The sequence below is a fragment of the Salmo salar genome, chromosome 07 (assembly GCF_965601325.2).
Source record: "Salmo salar chromosome 07, fSalSal1, whole genome shotgun sequence".
NCBI classification, from domain to species: domain Eukaryota; kingdom Metazoa; phylum Chordata; class Actinopteri; order Salmoniformes; family Salmonidae; genus Salmo; species Salmo salar.
Window position 1 is genome coordinate 22,888,241 of NC_138297.1, and position 24,541 is coordinate 22,912,781.

Below are 24,541 nucleotides of genomic sequence, written 5' to 3' on the forward strand. Positions count from 1 at the left end.
TTTTTTTTTTTTTTTTTACAATATCTTGTGAATGTAAATAGATTTTAGAGAAATATTAATGTGCACCAACTTTACAGAACAGTAGATGGCGCTATGGCATGCATTTTCTTTGAAGAAGTTTAATTTTCTTGACTCTTCCCACTTTGAAATAAGGAAACCAGACTTTCTCGTGCTGCCGAAGTCTGGGGTGTATTCATTAGTCGGATTCTGTTGCAAAACGTTTTGCAACAGAAGCCGTTAATTCCAAACGAAAAACGTGAGTTTCTATTGGACAAATTCAAGTAGTTCCTTCCCCATGCACGACCTGTGGGTTGGCATCACCGTGGGTGTTCATCGGCTTCAAGGGCATCCTGCTGTATGGCAACCCTGCCCAGAAAGAGAAGTACCTGCCCAAACTAGGCACATGTTAGAACCAGACAAAGACCCTATAGGTTGAAACGTGGCATTAAATAAACTGAGCGTTCAACAGTGCGTGAGTATTTATTTATCTTTCAAGAAAGCTGAAGCTAGTATCATATTTTTTTTATAGAAAGAATGGTGTGAAAGCTTAGTCGAACTCATTCGACTAATGTGCTTCAGACTGGCATAGTCTTTGTATCGCGCTGTGGATCAAATCCTTTTTTTTACCCCTTGAGAGAGAGAGGCGTTCTGTCTGACTCAGCCGGACAGTGGTTCTGATGATGCTTCTATTACGTCCTTCACCCTCAACAGATCTGGACCAGGTAGTTGGGCGAATGCCCGCACACGCATATGAGGAAGTTTTCCTGACAAACACATCCCCCTAGTCCAGATCAGTTATATCCACATGGGAGCCGTGTGGTTCACTGTGCTTTCACAATTTATCCCGGCCGTTCTCGGGTTTACATTTCCTATTTTACTGTCCCTCACAGCAATGGAGGCCTGACTGAGTACTAGTGCAAACAAACCACCCCTGACTTTACAGTAGTACTCACTAGCTTGACTATTCTGAATGTCAGAATATCGTCATATGCACGAACTGTTTCGGATGGGAAGCATGACATGCCTTTAGGGGAAACGGCACCACTGTTCGCCCCACAGCCTTGGTTATTGTTTTTGTTGTAGAACTGAGCGTCGCACTAAAAAAATGGCAGTATTAATGCTGCTGTTTTATCACGCGTGCAATGATGTCAGAGTTTTTTTAGTGTTTGCAGTAACTTCCTTGTTGTAATATTCCATACGGACGTTTCAGTTTCACCACCCTTACGAAAAAAGATTGCAGTTAGAGTGCAGTATAACTGCAGTACGCTGCAAATACTGCATCCAAAATGTTTCTTTTTTTTACTGCAGAAATGTTGCAGTTCAACTGTAGTACACTGCAGTTATTCTGCAAATACTGTGTCCAAAATACCGATGTAAAGACAGTTCCAGGTTGGATATTCGCCGGATATTCGCCTGTAGTCTTCATTACGTCCACCAACTGCGGTTAGGGACCGTCAACGTAGTGACAAATCACATTTTTCAAATTTCAATAGCTATTTAACCATCACTCCTAAAACTTTCAAAACTGGTTCTAGCTAACCCGATGGCATAGAGACATATTGCACACATTTCTTTTTTGTCGATTTACATCTCGCACTATTTTAAATTTATTTATTTACATTTTTGAATTTCAATATGTGACCTAATGACTTCAAACAAGGTTCAGAATGTCCACTGACTACCTTTCTATATTGCACACCCTTTAGTTTGTCCATTTTCATCACCGCATGTTTTTACATGAATTTTTCAAAATGTAATATTGCAATAGCTCCTTGGTCATGTGACCTAGAGACTTCAAACAAGGTTCAGAATGTACACTGAGTGGGCCTACACATTGCACACCCTTTAGTTTGTCCATTTTCATCTCACATGATTTTACATACATTTTTCAAAATGTACGATTTCAATAGCTCCTTGTTCATGTGACCCGACTTCAAACATGGTGCAGAATGTACCCTTCTATATTGCACACTCTTGTTTGTGTACTGTAAAATCACACGGTGTAACGTACATTTTTCATAGTTTTAAATATTAATAGCTCCTTGGTCATGTCAATTACACACTACTGTGCAGTGGATATACACCCATATTGCATAACCTCTAGTTATGTCTCTTCTATATTGTTGTACATTAATATTAGTTTGACAATTAGGGGGTTCAGTCCAGTGTTGTGTTTACCCTTTTCTTTAATATTTATCTATAATAATTGGTAGTTCTAAGTACTTATTTTCCTTGTTTTTTCCCCCACAGTATTTAACAGCGGTACACAATAGGAGAGAGACAGATATCTCCTTTCGCAGTTAATATCAATCATAAAGGTGAATGCACCAATTTGTAAGTCGCTCTGGATAAGAGCGTCTGCTAAATGACTTAAATGTAAATGTAATAAAGGAACAGGGTAAAGTACGAGAGTCATGTTATTAATTGTCCAAAGCAGGGATGGAGAGTGAGCTGGTGAGGTAGGCTGCAGTGGGTTTGCTGGTCAATACATATACTGAACATGTAACCACAGTAATGGTGGCCAGTAAATCAATGAATAAAAATGTAATATTGACAAATTAAACAGAAATTGTAGACCTTTAATCTTTTCCAACATGTCAACAGACACTTAACTTCAAATAAGTATGAAACATTTCACAGTGTTAACTTTCTCTTTATCCCTGGTTGATGTACATTTCAGAGCCTCTTCAGTGTGGATGGGGTATATCATACATTTTCAACAACAAAGACAGCACTTCCAGTTTGTGTTCTTTACTCTGTTGACCTCTTGTCTTCATTCCTAGTTACAGCACATGGAACCACCGTTGGCATGCAAAACATTCAATCTAAAACAAAACAAAGCGTAACACGTTATAAATAATAGCAAATATCAATGCAGTACGACGAATGGCGAATTAGCCATCCATTGTGTTATATCATAAATTGTCTTACATGCCGTCACAGTTGTCAAAGATTATAAACATGTTAAATAAAGTTACTAACCCAGTCAGTCTTTGGGCCACATCCAGGTTCTTTATCAGTGGCACACATGAAGCATTTACATTTAAATTTTAGTAGACGCTCTTATCCAGAGCGACTTACAGTAGTGAATGCATACATTTCATACATTTTCTTTCTCCGTACTGGTCCCCCGTGGGAATCAAACCCACAACCCTGGCGTTTAAACATCATGCTCTACCAACTGAGCCACACGGGACCGCAGTTGTTGGCTTTGTTGAACTCTGAAATCATAGGCATGAACTGAACATATGGCTGTCCCACACAACTACATAAAAATAAAGAATTTACATTTACTTTGAATTAAATGTCATTACATACCAGACATTTTTTGTGTATCCTCAGCCATTTCTTTTTGCAGTTGCTCCATGTGTTTTTGAAGGTTCCATATCAATTTGGGAGGGGATGTTGGGGAAGTTCTGTGCAACTTCCTTGGCCATCCACACCAAAAAAATAAAATAGAGCTTTTGACCTAATTGTCACATAACAACTAACCATTCATTATTGAAAATATAACTATCAAACCTGCATTACAAAGACCCTGCAGCTGAAGGTGTCCTGCTGCATGGTGTGAGTTATTTCTCCTCCTTTCCACTTTATGTCCACCCAGTCGTCATTGCAGGATCCATGGAAAGGATCTTCAAATTTTGAAGTATTCTCTTTTTTATGTAAGCATAATGGAATTCTGATTAGTTATAGGCAAATGAATACACAAGTCAAATTTGTATGCTGTTTTCCTTATCACTATAGTCTAGTAGTAATTTAGTAGTAGAGGTAATTTCCTTTATGCCCCATTCTACACAGCCTAAATTATAGGCACTGAACCATTTACAGGACAATAATAAAAGTACCATACAGGATCCAACTCTATCACAGAGTGAAATGTAGAGCGTTTGTAGACTTTAAGAAAAAAATGTTAAGTGACAGTTTCATTAGTACGTGCTTAAAGTCATATCACAAAGATCACAGATGACAGTGCCCACCAACTCTATGACAATAGAGAATGAATTGTAAGCACCAAAGTGTGTTTGTAAAAATAATATCTGAAAATGTCAGTTGTTGAACATAATACTTCTATTTGCAATAGCAATTTATGATATATGCAGTTGAGGAATATTCCATGTACCAACACTACATGTAGAACGGACATAAGACATTCCCACATACAGAATAAAAAAAATATATATATATATTTCACCTTTATTCAACCAGGTAAGCCAGTTGAATGTGGCCTGGCCAAGATAAAGCAAAGCAGTGTGACACAAACAACAACACAGAGTTACACATGGAATAAACAAACATACACATTAGAAAAGTATATATACAGTGTGTGCAAATGAATGATAATAAATAAATATTTACTATTTCGCAAATAAACACTGAAGTGATAGATGTGCAGAAGATGAATGTGCAAGTAGAGATTCTGGGTTGCAAAGGAGCAACAAAAAAAAATATATATAAATAAATAACAATATGGGGATGAGGTAGTTGGATGGGCTATTTACAGATGGGCTATGTACAGGTGCAATGATCTGTAAGCTGTAATATGAGACTCCAGCTTCAGTGATTTTTGCAATTCGTTCCAGTCATTGGCAGCAGAGAACTGGAAGGAAAGGCGGCCAAAGTGGGAATTGGCTTTGGGGGTGACCAGTGAAAATACCTGCTGGAGCGCGTGCTACGGGTGGGTGCTGCTATGTGACCAGTGAGCTGAGATAAGGCGGGGCTTTACCTAGCAAGCACTTATAGATGACCTGGAGACAGTGGGTTTGGCGACAAATATGAAGCGAGGGCCAGCCAACGAGAGCATACAGGTCGCAGTGGTGGGTAGTATATGGGGCTTTGGTGATGAAACGAATGGCACTGTGATAGCAAATTGGATGCAGTCTGAGTAGAGTGTTGAATGCTATTTTGTAAATGACATCACCGAAGTCAAGGATCGGTAGGATAGTCAGTTTTACGAGGGTATGTTGGCAGCATGAGTGAAGGATGCTATGTTGCGAAATAAGAAGCCAATTCTAGATTTAATTTTGGATTGGAGATGCTTAATGTGAGTCTGGAAGGAGAGTTTACAGTCTAGCCAGACACCTAGGTATTTGTAGTTGTCCACATATTCTAAGTCAGAACCGTCCAGAGTAGTGATGCTAGGCTGGCGGGCAGGTGCGTGCAGTGATCGGTTGAAGAGCATGCATTTAGTTTTACTTGCATTTAAGAGCAGTTGGAAGGCCACGGAAGGAGTGTTGTATGGTTAGTTAACAGTGTCCAAAGAAGGTCCAGAAGTATGCAGAATGGTGTCGTCTGCGTAGAAGTGAATCAGAGAATCACCAGCCGCAAGAGCGACATCATTGATGTATACAGAGAAAAGAGTCGACCCGAGAATTGAACCCTGTGGCACCCCCATAGAGACTACCAGACCTCCGATTTGACACACAGAACTCAGAAGTAGTTGGTGAACCAGGCGAGGCAGTCATTTGAGAAACCAAGGCTGTTGAGTCTGCCGATAAATTCCTAACTTCCCTGAAAAGTTGGATATCGCTTGGGCTATTCGATGCTAATGCAGTACGCCACAGGATGTTTTTGTGCTGGTCAAGGGCAGTCAGGTCTGGAGTGAACCAAGGGCTATATCCGTTCCTGGTTAAAAAAATAAATGAACGGGGCATGCTTATTTAAGATGGTGAGAAAAGCACTTTTAAAGAATAACCAGGCATCCTCTACTGACGGAATGAGGTCAATATCTTTCCAGGATACCCGGGCCAGGTCGATTAGAAAGGACTACTCGCTGAAGTGTTTTACGGAGCGTTTGACTGTGATGAGGGGTGGTCGTGTGACCGTGGACCCATTACGGACGCAGGCAATGATCGCTGAGATCCTGGTTGAAGACAGCAGAGGTGTATTTAGAGGACAGGTTGATATCTATGAGGGTGCCCGAGTTTACAGATTTGGGGTTGTACCTGGTAGGTTCCATGGGTGAGATTGAGGGCATCTAGCTTAGATTGTAAAACGGCCGGGGTGTTAAGCATATCCCAGTTAAGGTCACCTAACAGTACAAACTCTGAAGACAAAATGAGGGGCAATCAATTCACATATGGTTTCCAGGGCGCAGCTGGGGGCTAAGGGGGGGTCTGTAACAAGCGGCAACAGTGAGAGACTTATTTCTTGAAAGGTGGATTTTTGAAAGTAGTAGCTCAAACTGTTTGGGCACAGACCTGGATAGCATGACAGAACTCTGCAGTAGATTGCAACTCCACCCCTTTGGCAGTTCTGTCTGGGGGAAAATGTATACACATACATAAAGGCATTTTTAAGCTATGATTTTACCACTCAGAATCCAGAATGGATATGACAATGTGGCCAGCACAGGACGTAATACACCCTTACAACAATTTACTTTTTGATCTTCTTGACTGGTAAACTGCTACTATGTGTCAAGAGCCCCAATTAGGGGGTTAGTGTACTCCAGTAAAAAAGGACTGGTTTAGATTAAAAACTATTGCCCTGTGTCCCCATTCATAGGGGCATGAGAGACTCGTCACTGGTAGAGTTGAGTTGGCACTATATTGGCCCAAACACCCACAAGGTTGAGGTGTTACGAACCGGCTCAGAGTTCGCAGCAAAAGGGAGACAAGGAGTATCAAAATATATATTTAATAAATAAAGCAATTAACAATGGTGTATGTAATCAGTAAACAGAGTGTAAGTGAGTGCTTGCATGCATAAATGTAATAATGCAGGGTGTTGAAGGGTGCCAAAGCAAACAACCAAAAAGCCACAACAAGGCGTCTGCATGGAGAGAGTCTTCCCAATGACTGTGGAAGAGGTCTATTTATCCTGGGACACAGCCAGGCCCAGGTGTTTCCAATGTAGCTGACGGCCCTCCCAACTCCACCCACCGGCATCCTAATAAGAAAACAACAGAGAGAGAATACGGCAGACAGAGTGGGAGGGTCGTCACACCCCCCCGCATAAACAAGGGCCCCGGAATCACACGTACCAGCCTCTGCGTCCAAAATTGACACAGCCTCTGCGTCCCAAATTGACGAGGGGTTACATGGTCATCTTCCACTTGCCCCAGCCAACCTCCTCCCCAGACCTCAGCAACCTTTGCACACAGGAAGCAATGTTTAAGAGGAAAGAAGAAAACGAGACCAGGAGGGAACAGGAGAGATACAACCTGACACTACCAAACAATGGTCAGTCACGTAAACATTCGGCAACAGGGCACACAAGAGACCGCATCAGCTACAAACGCAAACGAAAAGAACATCTCCCAACGGTTCATAGTCACTTCTCAACAGTTCAGTCATTTCCCAACAATTCATAGTCACAATTAGTAAAATATAATCTCACTCAACCCCTCTGCTGAGCACACCAGACCACAAGAGAAAATACAATCACACCAGGCACCACAGAAAAGAGATGAGAAATGGAGCTTCCCCAAAACCTACAATAACTCAACCCTGGTCTTCGTGTAGATTAGCAGTGGGTAATTATGCACTGTAACCCACTGGCAAGGAAGTAAACCCCCCAGCACGCTGGTAGATTCCACCAAGCCACGGATGTGCCCCCGAGACAACTGCTCAGTCCACAGACACCACACAAAAATAACATTAACAATGCCCAACATATTCCAAAATGAAACACGGCGCTAAGCCTATCAGGGGAAAAAGGGCTATAGCTCCGGGTAGTAAGGTCCACTACCCTATCCAAATCTCCCACTGAGGTACACAGCTGATTGCATTCACCTCAGACCAATGTCCCAACAGCAAGTAGAACAAGCGTTTCCAGGCTGGGCAGGGGCCTGGAAACTAACCAATGTACACTCTCCAACGCAACACACAAACCAAACAAATAGAGACAACCAGTACCGAGCACCAAACTCAAACAAACCAACAAAATACACAAACAAAGCACCTACAGAATTTAACATTAACTCCACGTTTTTTCCCAAACACAAGTTCAAGATCCCGGACGAGCCCCCACTTGTTACGAACCGGCTCAGAGTTCGCAACAAAAGGGAGACAACGTGGAGACAAGGAATATCAAAATACATATTTATTAAATAAAGTAACTAAAAACAACAGTGTGTGTAATCAGTAATGTAAGTGAGTGTTTTGCACGCCTGAATGTAATAGTGCAGGGTGTTGAAAGGTGCCAAAGCAAATAACCAAAAAGCCACAACTACCACAACATAAATCAACAAACATGTCTGCATGGGGAGAGTCTCCCTGTTGACTGTGGAAGAGGTCTATTTATCCTGGGACACACCCGATGTTTCCCATGTAGCTGACGACCCTCCCAACTCCGCCCACCGGCATCCTAATAAGGAAACAAAAACAGAGAGAGAGAATACGGCAGACAGAGTGGGAGGGTCGTCACAGAGGTTACTCATGGACAGTAATTAGTTTAAAAAAAAATTGTTGCATTGATGCATTGTGTCTTCTAACTGTCCAAGAATAGGATCCAAAGTGTTAGTAAATATTTGTTCCCATAAATACAAAGGAGGATGTCTCTCCTCATACCTCTGTCACTTTAGTCAGACTGCCAGACTGTGCACCTCAGAGCCAATCAGGAGAGAATACATACAGGTCAACGGTGCCAATTGAAAGTCAAGGGGTGTGTCTGTGCCTTTTGGATTTCTCTCTCTTTACAGAGAACCCCTGTGGTTCAAGTCAAGAGCTACCCTTTCCCCTTTCAGTCTGCTCTGCGCATGTCTGAAAGTGACAGAGCCAGCAGCCAAGAGAGTTTTCACAGTATGGCATAAAGAATTATTACACTTATGAATGTAGGTCAAATGCTAATATGTATTAGATCCAGTACAATGGAATAACTAAAACCTGAATTTGAATGCAGCGTGTTCCCATTCCTCCTTCTCTTTCTGTCCAGCAGGGTCAACCAAAAACACTTGAACTGATGGTTCATGCAGATACTGGGGATGCAATATAGAAATGTATTGATCCCTTAAATGATTTTACTATTAAATGACCCATATCACAACCCTCAAATCTCTTCACAAAAATGTACCTAAATCAATTTTGGAAAAAGGATTTTACTCACAAAAGACGTTGCAATTTATTTCTCCAGTTAGAAATAGTAGGCCATGCATCAAATAACTATTTTCATCTGAAAAACAAACCCTCAAATACACTATTGCATTTTGTAAGTTGTCTGCAGGTGGCTTGTTGTGAATGCACTCAAATATCAAGTCATTATCAGGTTATGTAAACTGCGTTCTAATACTCAACGTACAAGGATTTGTCTTAATGTACAGTATATGAAAGGGATGCTATGAAAAGGATTCTTTCACCTTATCAAGCTCACTCTAACAAATCACTGCCTATTACTGTGATTAAAAAGAGCATATGAAACATTGTTTTTCATGAGGCCTACCTGTGCGCCTTCCTTTAAGCACCTCTGTTCGAACACCTCTCTTGTCCTTGATCCATACCACATACAGCCATTTGCGGATCTTTTCAGTATCCATGTGAAAGATAGTTATTGAGAGGCTGGAACATTTGTTAACTTTAAAAAAAGTTTAACACCCATGTGAAATGAAGGCCTGCAAAGCTTACAGATTTAAGTCTAATAGCATGATATGAAAGTAGACAAACATCAGAGTGTGTGATATGAAGGTATAGTCAGTGGATATTCTGAACCTTGTTTGAGGTCAGTAGGTCACATGACAAAGGAACTATTGAAATTCTAAATTTTGAAAAATTAATGTAAAATCATGTGAGATGAAAATGAACAAACGAAAGGGTGTGCTATATAGAAGGGTAGTCATTGGACATTCTGGACCTTGTTTGAGTCAACTAGGTCACATGACCAAGGAGCTATTGACATTTGAATGTAAAAAAAGTTTGTACTTTGTTTACGCTCCCTAACTAATTCAACTAGGAATACAAAATGCTGCTCACATTTCCACATGTTTATTAGCTTTGGAAAGCAAATTAATGTCCAAATCGTGAAAATAGACCTGTGCAATGTTGTGCGCAATCTTTCCAACATAATTAAACTTATTTGGAGTCTGTGGCTCAAGTGGTTTGAAAGCTATTGAAGTTAATTGAATGCGCGAATATCTGTTGAATATCCAACTTGAAACTGTGTTTACCTTGGTGTCCAAAATACAATAGTCGACTGCAGTTACTGCACTTTTATGGCAGATTCAAAACTGCAATCTTTTTTTGTAAGGGCATTAAGGATTCCATCTTTAAAAGCCAGTTAAGAACTTGCCTTCTGCCTGTAAGAAGCCACCTCGCTGTGAAGGGGTTGCTGGAAGGGTTAGCTAGTGTCGGTGTGGTAACCAGCTGGTTTTCTGAAAACAAGCTAATGATTTGAGATTAATCTTCCTGAATCCTGCTATGGCAAGAATCAACACGCCTGGTTGCATGCATACCCACCCACCCACCCACCCACCCACACACACACACACACACACACACACACACACACACACACACACACACACACACACACACACACACACACACACACACACACACACACACACACACACACACACACACACACACACACACACACACACACACACACACACACACACTTTTATAACCCCTGTGATCGAGACATCAATCACTATCCTGTGACCAATCAGATCAGAGGCAGTTGCATTGTTCTCTCAGTTTGGGAGGCCACTGCTTGACAATTCTGAGAACCTTACCTTTGGAATTCCGTACAAGACAACATGATTTTGAAACATTTGAAATGTATCTTGGTTCTACAATACTTTATTCATTTGGTCGCAACAGAGATTGCAGCTGAGAAAGGTAATGCAATTGTGTGGACTTTACATTACCTTTAAGTCATACTGTATGTGGCACAAGTTGTTTAATCATTTTCAGTAGGAAAGCCTTTTATGAAAGTACATGTTGGATTCCTGAGCCAAATCCGCATCCATTGTAACATGTTATTTTGACAAGGACTACGATTATTAGCCTATTCTTTTTGATGTAGCCTAACTATAAAGCATATGGGTTATTCTTGTTGTGTGGCCTTGTTACTTTGCCCCCGTGAGTCATATTGTTCAGAAATTGTAACTAGGGTCTACACCAAACAGATTTGTGGATCAGGCATACCAAGGATGATGTATATAGTTATAGCATATATAGCAGTTGGTCATCACATTGCCATACAGAGTAGTTTACACTGCTCGTCTTTTGTCACCTCTTCAGCTCTCCCTGAGCCGCTCAACCTGTTATTGACGTGGGAGTCTGAATTCCGTATAAAGCTGTCGTGGAACGCACCAGAGGATTTAGATGCATCATGCAAGGTGAACTACATGATCGTTACAATGATCGGAGAGGTGAGTCGACTGTTTCACTCGGGCCCATGAAAGGGACATTTATTTTAATACAAATATTAATTTGGAATTTATTTAAATACAGACTGGTTTGTACGCATAGACTGAATGGGAACACATATTCATGCATATAATAGAAAACAATTCATGCAAAATATGAATCACAATTCAATTTATATCAAAAGCCAAGTAAAATATTTATTCACCAATTTCAAAACTTTTCTTATAGCTACTTTATAAATTATAACATCTTAAAGTATGAGAAACATCTGATATGAAGTGATGTTAACCTGTTGGCCATTTTAATATACACCATAATAATTTACGATATAACACTGAATTCGAAATTACAGATAACATTTTTCTTTGCAGAGGAGACCCAAAGTAGAGACAACTTTCAAGTTGTATAAAGAGTATAGACTCTCTATGGAAGATGCGGTGAATTACACAGTGCAAACAAACCCCAAACACTGTACAGGCAGAACCATAAGCAAACCTGTCAGCAAATCCATCACTAAACCCACAGGTAGGTAACAATCACTGGGGCAAATCCTAACTTTGAATATTCACTTAGCCTCCCACTGAAATCATTGCATGACTAAGTGAAAAGTTGACTTAAGTGGAAGGATTTTTCCCTATATGAATTGGGACAGGTGAACCCCTCTGAACTATATCCAATGTGTCTACTATAATATGAACAATGTGCTGCGATTAATATTGTTTTACATGTTTGAAATTCCCTTGCATTTAATTATAGTTTACAGTAGGTACTGTTCATCCAATAAAATATTGAACAAAGGGTTGAGCAAACAGCCACACAGCTTAAGGCTATGCTCCTAGTAAAGTGTTACCAGAGAGGATGGAAAACCTTAATAGGTCAACATTTAAATCTCCATCTCTCTCTTTGTCTGATCCTATTTGTGTAGTCTGCCATGAGTCTGTGTTCTCTCTCTCTCGCTCTCTCTCTCTCTCTCTCTCTCATAACAGAGTTGGTGAAGAATTTCCAGTGTTCCCTCTACTCCTCTAAGGCAATGAACTGCAGCTGGCTCCCAGCCAATCAGGCCTCAGACCTCCAGCTCTACTATGGGTGAGAACTAGTCTACCTCCTGTCAAAATCCCCTAATCCATCCCTACCCAATTCAACAGATAACAACTGAACTGGTAAAATAACTCCTGGAACACAGTGAATATTTGTGTCAATTGAGCCTTGTCAGTTGAGCTGTGCCAGTTTAGCTGTGTCAGTTGAGCTGTGCCAGTTGAGCTGTGTCGGTTTAGCTGAGCAGTGACAGATTGTCATCCCTCTCATCCCTTATGTTTCAGGTACCTTGATCCCTCCCACATAGCAGCATGCAGTGAGTACCAGTACAGAGATGATCAGAGGACAGGATGTCACCTGAAAGGATCCTTCCTTCAATATGACGTCTACTTCAAGGTCAATGGGACTCTCGATGGCTTATCTGTACAGAATAACTTCCTGGTGCTTCCTAGATATCATGGTAAGAATAACTCCATACCAAATTTTTTAACAGTTAAAAACAAATGTTTACGATATCCTCATGGTATAATCTGAAAAACATTCAAACACATTTACCTCAGGAAGTGAAGTCAGTAAAAATGTCTTTAATATAAAAATCTATATCTTTATGAAAATAGACCAACCAGTGAGTAATTATATGATACGACTATTCTCGCAAGTATGCAGTACTGTTTATTACCAATACTCTCATTTATCTAATGTTATACTGTATGTCTGATTCTCTTCAGTCAAGCCCCCGGCCCCTAAGGTGAAGATCACAGAGGAAGGTCAGAATCTCATCCTGAGCTGGGACCCTCCGGACATAGGCGCTGTCCACTGCTGGAATTTCATCTTAAACTACAATAAGTGTCAAGAGTCTCTGGTAAGCCCTGGATGTGTGGATATTTTTATTTATTTATGTCTCCCTTTATTTATCCATGAAAACTAGTTCATAACAAATTCTTATTTACATTGACAATCTGGCAAGTGCAGTTATCTTTTATGCTTCCCAGAAAAGTGTTTCATTTAAACTTTGGTTATTAATGGGTTGCATAAATACTTTGGAAAGTATTCAGACCCGTTGACTTACTCAACATTTTGTTACGTTACAGCCTCATTGTGAAATGAATTTTTTTAAATCCTCAGAAATCTACACACAATAACCATAATGACAAAGACAAAAAAGGTTAAGACATTTTTGCAAATTTACAAAAAATAAAAACAGATACCTTATTTACATAAGTATTCAGCCCCTTTGCAATGAGACTCACAGTTGAGATAAGGTGCATCCTGTTTCCATTGATCATCCTTGAGATGTTTCTACAACTTGATTGGACTCCACCTGTTGTAAATTCAATTAATTGGACATGATTTGGAAATGCACACACCTGTCTATATAACGTCCCACAGTTAAGAGCAAAAACTAAGCCATAAGGTTGAAGGAATTTGTGCGTAGAGCTCCGAGACAGGATTGTGTCGAGGCACAGCTCTGGGGAAGAGTACCAAAACATGTCTGCAGCATTGAAGGTCCGCAAGAACACAGTGGCCTCCCTCATTCTTAAATGGAAGATGTTTGGAACCACCAAGACTCTTCCTAGAGCTGGCCGCCCAGCCAAACTGAGTAATCGGGGGAGGGCCTTGGTCAGGGAGGTGATCAAGAACCTGATGGTCACTGACAGAACTCTAGAGTTCCTCTCTGGAGATGGGAGAACCTTCCAGAAGGACAACCATCTTTGCAGCACTCCACCAATCAGGCCTTTATGGTAGAGTGGCCAGACGGAAGCCACTCCTCAGTAAAAGACACATGACAGCCTGCTTGGAGTTTACCAAAAGACACCCAAAGACTCTCAGACCATGAGAAACAAGATTCTCTGGTCTGATGAAACCAAGATTGAACTCTTTGGTCTGAATGCCAAGCGTCACATCTGGAGGAAACCTGGCACCATCCCTACGGTAAAGCATGGTGGTGGCAGCATCATGCTGTGGGGATGTTTTTCTGCGGCAGGGACTGGGAGACTAGTTAGGATCGAGGCAAAGATGAACGGAGCAAAATACTGAGAGAACCTTGATGAAAACCTGCTCCAGAGCGCTCTGGACCTCAGACTGGGGTGAAGTTTCACCTTCCAACAGGACAACAATCCTAAGCACACAGCCAACACAATGCAGGAGTGGAATTGAGACAAGTCTCTGAATGTCCTTGAGTGGCCCAGCCAGAGCCCGGACTTGAACCCGATCTAACATTTCTGTATAGACCTGAAAATATCTGTGCAGCAATGCTCCCCATCCAACCTGACAGAGCTTGAGAGGATCTGCAGAGACGAAAATGAGAAACTCCCCAAATACAGATGTGCCAAGCTTCTAGCGTCATACCCAAGAAGACTAAAGCAGGAAGTACCAGTGACTCGCTCAATACGGAAGTGGTCGGCTGACAGTGGTCGGCTGATGTTACGCTACAGGACTGTTTTCCTAGCACAGACCGGAATACGTTACAGATTTATCAAATGGCATTGAGGAGTATACCACCTCAGTCATCGGCTTCATCAATAAATGAATTGACGACATCGTCCCCACAGTGACCGTACGTACATATCCCAACCAGAAGCCATGGATTACAGGCAACATCCGCATCGAGCTAAAGCCTAGAGCTAACGCTTTCAAGGAGCAGGACACTATTCCGGACGTTTATCAGAAATCCCACTATTCCTTCAGACGAACCATCAAACAAGCAAAGCATCAATACAGGATTAAGATTGAATCCTACTACACTGGCTCTGACGCTAATTGGATATGGCAGGGCTTGAAAACTATTATGGACTACAAAGGGAAACCCAGCCGTGAGCTGCCCAGCGAGCGTACCAGACGAGCTAAATGTCTTTTATGCTTGCTTCGAGGCAAGCAACACTGAAGCATGCAGGAGAGCACCAGCTGTTCTGGACGTCTGTGAGATAACTCTCTCGGTAACCGATGTGAGCAAGACCTTTAAACAGGTTAACATTCACAAAGCTGTGGGGCCAGATGGATTACCAGGACATGTACTCAAAGCATGTGCGGACCAACTGGCAAGTGTCTTCACTGACATTTTCAACCTCTCCTTGACCGAGTCTGTAATACCTATATGTTTCAAGCAGACCACCATAGTCCCTGTGCCCAAGGAAGCGAAGGTAACCTGCCTAAATGATTACCCCTCGTAGCACTCACGTCGGTAGCCATGAAGTGCTTTGAAAGGCTGATCATGGTTCACATCAACAGCATCCTCCCAGATACCCTAGACCCACTCCAATTTGCATACCACCCCAACAGATCCGCAGATGATGCAATCTCAATAGTACTCCACACTGCCCTTTCCCACCTGTACAAAAGGAACACCTATGTGAGTGCTGTTCATTGACTACAGCTCAGCGTTTAACACCATAGTGCCCACAAAGCTCATTGCTAAGCTAAGGACCCTGGTACTAAACACCTCCCTCTGCAATTGGATCCTGGACTTCCTGACGGGACGCCCCAGGTGGTAAGGGTAGGCAACAACACGTCTGCTACGCTGATTCTCAACACTGGGGCTCCTCAGGGGTGTGTGCTTAGTCCCCTCCTGTACTCCTGTTCACCCACGACAGTGTGGCCAAACACGACTCCAACACCATCATTAAGTTTGCTGATGACACAACAGTGGTAGGCCTGATCACCAACAACGATGAGACAGTCTATAAGGAGGAGGTCAGAGACCTTGTAGTGTGGTGCCAGGACAACAACCTCTCCCTCATTGTGACCTCGACAAAGGAGTTGATCGTGGACTACAGGAAAAGGCAGACCGAACAGGCCCCATTAACATCGATGGGGCTGTAGTGGAGTGGGTCAAGAGTTTCAAGTTCCTTGGTGTCCACATCACAAACAAACTATCATGGTCCAAACACACCAAGACCAAGTGAAGAGGGCACGGCAACACCTTTTTCCCCTCAGGAGACTGAAAAGATTTGGCATGGGTCCCCAGATCCTCAAAAAGTTCTACAGCTGCACCAATCGAGAGCATCCTGACCGGTTGCATCACCACCTGGTATGTTCACTGCTCGGAATCTGACCGCAAGGCGCTAAAGAAGGTAGTGCGTGCGGCCCAGTACATCACTGGGGCCAAGCTTCCTGCCATCCAGGACCTATATACTAGGCGGTGTCAGAGGAAAGCCCCCAAAAATGGCAAATCCAGTCAACAAAGTCATAGACCGTTTTCTCTGCTACTGCACGGCAAGCGATACCGGAGCATCAGGTCTAGGACCAAAAGGCTTCTTAACAGCTTCTAGCCCCAAGCCATAAGACTGCTGAACAATTAATCAAATGGCCACCGGATTATTTACATTGACACCCCCATTTGTTTTTTACACTGCAGCTACTCGTTGTTTATTATCTATAAACTTCACCCATACCTATATGTACAAATTACCTCGACTAACCTGTACCACCGCACATTGACTCGGTACCAGTACCCCCTGAATATAGCCTAGTTATTTTATTGTATTACTTTCTTTTATCTTTTACTTTAGTTTATTTGGTAAATATTTTCTCAACTCTTTCTTGAACTGCACTGTTGGTTAAGGGCTTGTAAGTAAGCATTTCACGGTTGTATTCAGCGCATGTGACAAAGTTTGATTTGATTTTGATTTGACTCGATGCTGTAATCGCTGTCAAAGGTCCTTCAACAAAGTACTGAGTAAAGGGTCTGAATACTTATGTGAATGTAATATTGAAGTTTTTTTTAAATATAAATTAGCGAACATTTCTAAAAACCTATTTTTTCTCTGTCATTATAGGGTATTGTGTGTAGATTGATGAGGGGGAAAAAATAATTTAATCAATTTTAGAATAAGGCTATAACGTAACAAAATGTGGAAAAAGTCAAGGGGTCTGAATACTTTCCAAAAGCACTGCACGTCACTCAGTTGCGCCATTGTTATACAGGTTAGTCTCACGGAGATAATATTTCCCTATTTTGCAACAGGGAACTTTTCAGAACCTGTCTTTGTAGAAATACTTAATGATCCATAAACAAATACACAGATAAAGAGGCTTAAGTCTAGCTGGCTGCAGACAGAATATGTGTCAGATGAAGGGTTGGGTGTTCTGCTATTGTCAACATGAGACAGGCCACGTATGTGAATTACACCAATAAAAATAGAGCTTTAGTCACTGGACAGTATTTACAGACCTACTGAATGTGTTAGAATAAAGGGCTTTGGACATCTGCTGTGTGTTTGTGTGTGTGCGTGCACGGGTCTGTCAGTCAAATAGTACACTATTTGAGTTCCACTCATGGTTCTGTGTACGTTTCTTCCAGAGTAAGGAAATACAATCGGAACATGTACCAGTGAAGGTTTCATATGACAAGAGATGCCAGTACAGAGTCAAGCTTAAAGCAGTCTATACGAGATGGTGTGGGGAGGGAGGCAGCGACTGGAGCGAAGAGGAAATCTATGGTACTTTCTCCTCTTTCTTTCTCTACATTCTCTCCCTCTTTCAGAACACAGATAGTGATGTCCTGTAATTGGGTTACCAATTGGGTTACCATACCACCATGCTTCCGTTATCAAAAAAATTTGAAGACAAATAGAATAAAACATATTTAATATACCAGTAGTCTATAGTCTGTATAATAGTATATGTCGTTTTAATAGAGTCCCTGCCCATCTTCTAAAAATGTCTGGAACGCTACCTCTTCAAAGAATATCTTAAATAATCTTACAGCGCCCCCCAAAAATATATATTTTTAATACTAACTCACTTGCTGTAATGGAAATTATATGATTAAAGGTTTGACTAAATGATTTCACCCTGAAAATGTATAACCGAGTGATTATAATGTTAATGTACTAATGTGTGTGAGTAGACTGTTTAAGACTAAGACACTGTTACCATTTCAAAATGAACAGGGCATAGTTGATAGGACGACCTTGTGAAAGGAACAGGAAAATGGGCCTCCCTAAGTTAGGGAGGGGAACAACTGCCCGAAAACAGCTAGGCTGGCAAAAGATAAGGAGACAAGTGGTCTGTGTACTGTGGAAAAATACAGCCGCCTAAAGCGGGGTGGAGTTCTCTACTGATGTAAGTTCATTTGTATGGCGAAATGTGTAATATACAAGGCTGTGTGCATTGTATGGATTTTAGAGCTCTCGTAAATAAACGTTCTGACCATTGTAAGCTGGGTCTCCGTCTGCTTCATTCAACCAGAATCTTACACCCTCTGGGGGGCAGACTGAGTAGTTAAATTGAAGTTCGGTTTAAGAACATTGATAACTTAATTCACGTAACACTTGCCTTTTGTGAACTCGCACTTGACTTTTTTCTCCTGTGCTAGCACCGACTGCTGATAGCTACTTTATTGAGAAAAAATGTACTTACTATGACTGAGATATGTGGTTGTCCCACCTACTGTAGCTATCGTAAGATGAATGCACAAACTGTAAGTCACTCTGGATAGGAGTGACTGCTATATGATTCAAACGCAAATGTGTTTAGATTGAGTTGAGTGGAAAAGAGAAAAAAGAGGAAATGTGATTTCACTCAAGTAATTGCCATTTTGGTGGTGCATTTTGGGCTTATTCTTTTTGTTCTTTTTCAGGCGCAGAAATACGTTTTTCCCCAAGATTCCCCCAAGGACCTTAACTGCACTGCTTAAGAGTGTCCGGAGTGCGAGCTCTGCAATCGATCATAGATCAGCACTCCAACTCTGAAACCACTCATGACTGCAACTTTTCCTCTCTCTATACCTCTCTCTTTCCTTTCCTCTGTACTGCTCAAGCAGCTCTGGATTTCTGTGCAGCTGCTCTCTATGCTTCTCCACCCTAGCTTTTGATGCAGCCTTCTTTCTTTTCTTATCTGCCAAGTCGTTTATCTGCCAAGATAACAAGAAGTTTAGATTAATTAGATTGTTCTAGATTATTGCACATCCCCTAAAGGGGCATTACACTCAAAAATGTAAAGTTTGGCACATGTTTGCACACTTCAAAAGTAGTCTTATGTCTCAAAAGTAGACTTAAAGGGATAGATCACCCAAATTACAAAAGTACATTGGATTCCTTACCCTGTAAGCAGTCAATGGACAAGGCAAGACAGCAATCCATGCTTTGGTTTATAGCACAAAACCAGTTGATATCCCTGATTTATAAGCATTTTCACATTCCATGTCCAAATCATCCCAGTGCCAAAATTTGATTGTCTAGCTCAATAAAGTTAGTTTAAGATGATTTGGACATGAAATGTGAAATATGCTAATATCACAGATATTCAGTTAAATTGGTTTTGTGCTATAAATGTTAAAAAGATGGAGACAGTGACCAGGTAAACAAAACCCAAGCATGGATTGCTGTCTTCTCTTGTTCATAGACTGCTTACAGGGTAAGGAAGCAAGCAGCATACTACCCTGTACCCCACTGCTGGCTTGCCTCTGAAGCTAAGCAGGGTTGGTCCTGGTCGGTCTCTGGAGACCAGATGCTGTTGGAAGTGGTGTCGGGAGGGCAAGTAGGATGCACTCTTTCCTCTTGTCTAAAAAAAGATATATCCAAATCCCCCGGGGCAGTGATTGGGGACATTGCCTTGTGTAGGGTGCCGTCTTTCAGATGGGATGTTAAACGGGTGTCCTGACTCTCTGTGATCACTAAAGATCCCATGGCACTTATCGTAAGAGTAAGGGTGTTAACCCTGGTGTTCTGACTAAAATCCCAATCTGGCCACCTAATCATCCCCAGCTTCCAATTGGCTCATTCATCCCCCCTCCTCTCCCCTGTAATTATTCCCCAGGTCATTGATATAAATGAGAATGACTTCTCAGTCAATTTAACTGGTAAAATAAGGGTTAAATTAAACTAACACAAATTACATATTGGTTTATTTAACTATCCATTTAAAACCACATCCCAGGCCATTCATTGTGTAGATACATATATATGCAAAACCCCCAAAATGAATGAAAAAGATAAGCACCAAATAAGATCTGGAAATTATATGGTGTTGATATTTTCCTGTTGGTGTTGAGGCATACAGCTGGCATGGTGTTTGTATTCATCTTGTGAAAAGGAGAAAATAAAGAAATTAATAATTATAAGAATGTCTGGGTTTATGGGTGTGTGTCTCAGTCCGCATTGTTCCTTGAGGGGTTGTTTCATCTGTTTTTAAAGCTGTTTTTGATTGCCTAAGTTACCTGAGGTGGAAGATAATTCCATGTAGTCATTGCTCTATACAGTGCTGTGCGTCTCCCAGCCTCTGTTCTGGACGTGGGGACAGTGACGAGACCCCCCTAGTTACATGTATTGTGGGGTATGTATAGGTTTTTAGCTATGTGTTAACTGGCCGAACAGACAATTTGGTACTTTCAGCACATCAATACATCTTACAAAGACCATCAGGGATGCAGTAAATCTCATTCTTCATTCTGAACCAGGAGAGACTGACTTGCACGTTATTGACATTTGAGGGCCAGACGTGCTGCTCTGTTGTGGGCCAGCTGCAGCTTTTCTAGGTCCTTTTTTGTCGCACCTAACCATACAACTGGGCAATGGTCAAGATACGACAAAACCAGAGCTTGCAGTGTCACAGTTGACTTGGACTGGTGTAGAGGCGGAATCAGATGCAGGAGACAGGTGCTGGAGGTGAGTGTCTTTTAATAAATTGACACACACAAAAAGCCGCGAGGCACAGGGCGCTACATACAGTCTGCCTGGGAAAAACACATTCCCATAAACACGAAAAAAATATATTTACACGGCACAAAAGCAAGGGGCGCAGCCCGGTAAATCTTCTGACGAAAACTGTCAGTAAAAATGTATAAATCACGGCCCACCGTCCTGAGTGGACAATAAACAATCCCGCACAAAACCCCAACTGAAAACACACACTAAATAAGGCCCCACTAATGACAGACACAAAACAGGTGCGGAACAGACAGACAAAACCAAAAGACACAGAAACAACGATCGGTGGCAGCTAATAGGCCGGCAACGACGACCGCCGAGCGCCGCTCGACCGAGGAGGGGCGCCACTTTCGTTGGATCCTGTGACATGCAGGACTTGTTTGGTTGCATGTGATGTTAAAAAAGCAGAGCATCTCTTTATCACAGACAAACCTCTCCCATCTTTACAACAACAGAATCAATATGCTTTGACCATGACAGATTACAATCTAATACAACACCAATAAGTTTAGTCTTTAGTGGAAAAGATAAACACCACAAGTCTGGAAATGATTTTCCATTAGTTTTGAATTGTTTGCATTGTTATAGCTGAGCCGGATTTACAAAACATATGGTCTAGGATGGGGACATCTGTTGACAGAACACCACTTTTGAGTTCTAAAAACATCAGATAAACTTTGGATTTTTAATTGTAATGTGCCTTTAAAAAAATTATAAAAATGGGTACTTTTTCTTTTAGCAGTGGTCGGACGCGAAAGGGTCACACAGGGGTTGTGGTTGTTCAGATTTTTTTTCTTCAGGTTTTTGCACTCAAAATCACACTTTTCTAATAGAATAACAACAAAATTGGATGTGCTAACAATGCTTAAACCCCATCAGGAGACAATTTTTTTAGGTCTGGGAAAAACCTGAGAAAAATATATAATTGCAGTGTGGTTGCCCTTTAATTCAAGTGTGCATGCAGCTTGAACTGTTGTTTGGTTAGCAGTGTATCTGTTGCGCACATAGTATGATGGAGTTGCATTGTACATGCATCAGAAACAGTTTCTATCATTGCCGTAACTGAACTTTGAATTACTGTAACAGACAACCATATGGCATGGTATTGATAAATGTGCATTCCGGTAATGAGAAGGCCAATAGCAAATTTAGCTAACCATGGCAGAAGCCATTATGACTCAGCTAAAAAACTTACATCATCAATTCATGCTCTATCTAATCTATTATACTGTAAATAGTTTCATCAATAATTATTCTCAAACATAAATATTACACAGTTATGGTAATCTAAAATGGGTAAATGGTGTGTAAGAGGACAATTATCACATTAAAACATAATGAAAGAGAAAAGACTCGCTTACCTTGTAGCCATCTTTGATCTTCTCTTCTTAGTAATGTATTATGGGTCCATTTTTTAAAATATATATTTTTTTTTACAGGAACTGTACTTTTTAAGGGAACTGGAAGAAAAAAAAACCACTACGGTAATGAGAAACAAGTGCTCGGACACACGTTTTTTTTTGTCTAAAATAAGACTTGTTTATAATGTGAATACCCAGAAATGATAATTGTCTTTGAATATGTACCACTTTACACTTTATAAATTAAATGCATGTAAAGTCCTGCAAAATTGACCTGGACATGTTACGGTAATGAGATTGAGTAAACACAAAAATAATATTGGAGCCCAAAACAAGTTAAAGAGCCAAAAACCAAGCATATATAGCTGAATTCATAACAGACATGGTTTCAGTTGGGATTCACCCACATAAGTAATAAATAATCAACCAGTACAGATAACAATTGCCAAACTCGCAGATATCAATTGCCATAGTCAACTCAATCATCTTTTTCCAGCCAAGGTAGGATTTACCCTCCATCCTCCTTCTCTTCCAAACATCTCCTTTCCAGTTTGAAGGGTATTTTCCTGGAGGGGGATGATGCTGAGAGATTCAATGGAGGGGGATGATTCTGGGAACACAAGTATATATAAATAATATACAAAGGACAATTGGGCTAGGGGGTACAATATCACATTACACAAGGACCTTTTTTGTTAGTAGAGTACTTCATTGTCTTAAAATATAGTTCAATTTCTTTTTGGAAGGTAAGAAAATGTGGCGTTTGTTTGTAAATTTACATTTGTGAATATGACATTTGGCCAAAAGAATAATAAAATGAATTGCATAAAATTGTTTCATCTTATTTCTATCGTAGGTAAAGAATCCAAGCAGTACATCTCTCCACAATAGTGTAAAATCTTCATAAATATGTTCAATTATAAATCTACTGATGTCTTGCCACAGTATCCTTACATGAATACAATGCCAAAAAAGATGCAACACTATTTCTGGGTGGTCAGTTTCACTGGAACTTAGTCAATATTATAATTGCAAACCAACATGAAGTTAAGGCCACCAAAAGCAGAGAAGACATGATGAGGAATAAAATTCCACATAGAAGTGGGTCTTCTTATGAATTGTTTTATCCAATTGATCTTAAAAGTATTATTTAAGGTAGTAATGTCCAGAAAATACAGCCCACCATACTCATAAGTGTTCATTACAACAGATTTCCTGATGTAATGTGTAAGGTTTCTCCACAGAAAGTTGAAAAGCATCTGGTCTATCTCCTTGCTTATTTTACCATCAAGATATAAAGATAGAATGCCATATGTTAGCCTAGAGATACCTTCAGCCTTGGTTATTCGGACTCTTCCTTTTAAAGATAAGTCCCTCTGTAGCCATTGATTTAGCTTCTTCTGGGTTTTTTTAATAAGAGGGTTCAAATTTAGTAAGCCTCTAGATTTCTGATCCTCAGTAATGGTTATGCCTAAATATGTAAGTTCTTCTTTCACTGGAATACCATAATATGAAGGTGTCACACAATCTTTGACAGCCATGACTTCACATTTATTAATGTTAAGATATAGACCAGACGCTTTGGAAAAGGATTGTATCACATTGATTGATATGGGAATTTGGTTAGCGTAGTATTGTCAGCCAGCTGGCTTATAATAATTTCTTTACCAGCTATGGAAATACCTTGTACAGGACTATTATTTAAAGAATTTGTAAGAAGTTGGGTGATTAATAAAAACAGATACAGAGAGATAGAACAGCCTTGCCTAATTCCTCTCTTTAACTCAAATCTAGGTGAGGTGCCATATGTCAGTTTGATAGAGCTGTTACCATTTGTATTGAGTCTTATTAACCTTACAGAAAAAAATCTCCAAAGCTTATCTTATAGTCATTATTAAGAAGACAAATTGGACGCCAGTTATCGATGAGGAGCACTTATTTTTCAGGCTTAGGTATCAGTGTTATTAACCCCTGACTCATTGTAGGAGGGAGAACATTGTTTTTAAAACTCTATAAAAAAAATAATTAAATAGGAAGAGAGCTACTTGTTCAGAAAATAATTTGTAAAATTCTGAAGTAATTCCATCAACATCTGGTGATTTATTGTCCTTTAAAAGTTTGATAGACTCTAAAAACTCTTCAACTTTGATGTGTTCATCACACGGTTTAGATTCTGTATCATTGA

General features: G+C 40.7%; 1 protein-coding gene and 1 pseudogene across 1 annotated transcript; both read left to right on the top strand.

Annotated features, from left to right (window-relative positions):
• The first annotated feature begins 132 nt into the window (after positions 1 to 132).
• LOC145880004 (very long-chain specific acyl-CoA dehydrogenase, mitochondrial-like) overlaps positions 133 to 24,541 on the top strand; it is a 49,904-nt pseudogene continuing 25,495 nt past the window's right edge.
• Positions 10,562 to 20,389, top strand: LOC106608774 (uncharacterized). Its single transcript, XM_014206901.3, has 8 exons — positions 10,562 to 10,778; positions 11,184 to 11,314; positions 11,684 to 11,837; positions 12,299 to 12,398; positions 12,632 to 12,807; positions 13,076 to 13,209; positions 17,647 to 17,785; positions 18,928 to 20,389. Exons 1-8 carry the CDS (start codon positions 10,697 to 10,699, stop codon positions 18,969 to 18,971), a joined length of 960 nt encoding a protein of 319 aa, XP_014062376.3. The 5' UTR covers positions 10,562 to 10,696; the 3' UTR covers positions 18,972 to 20,389.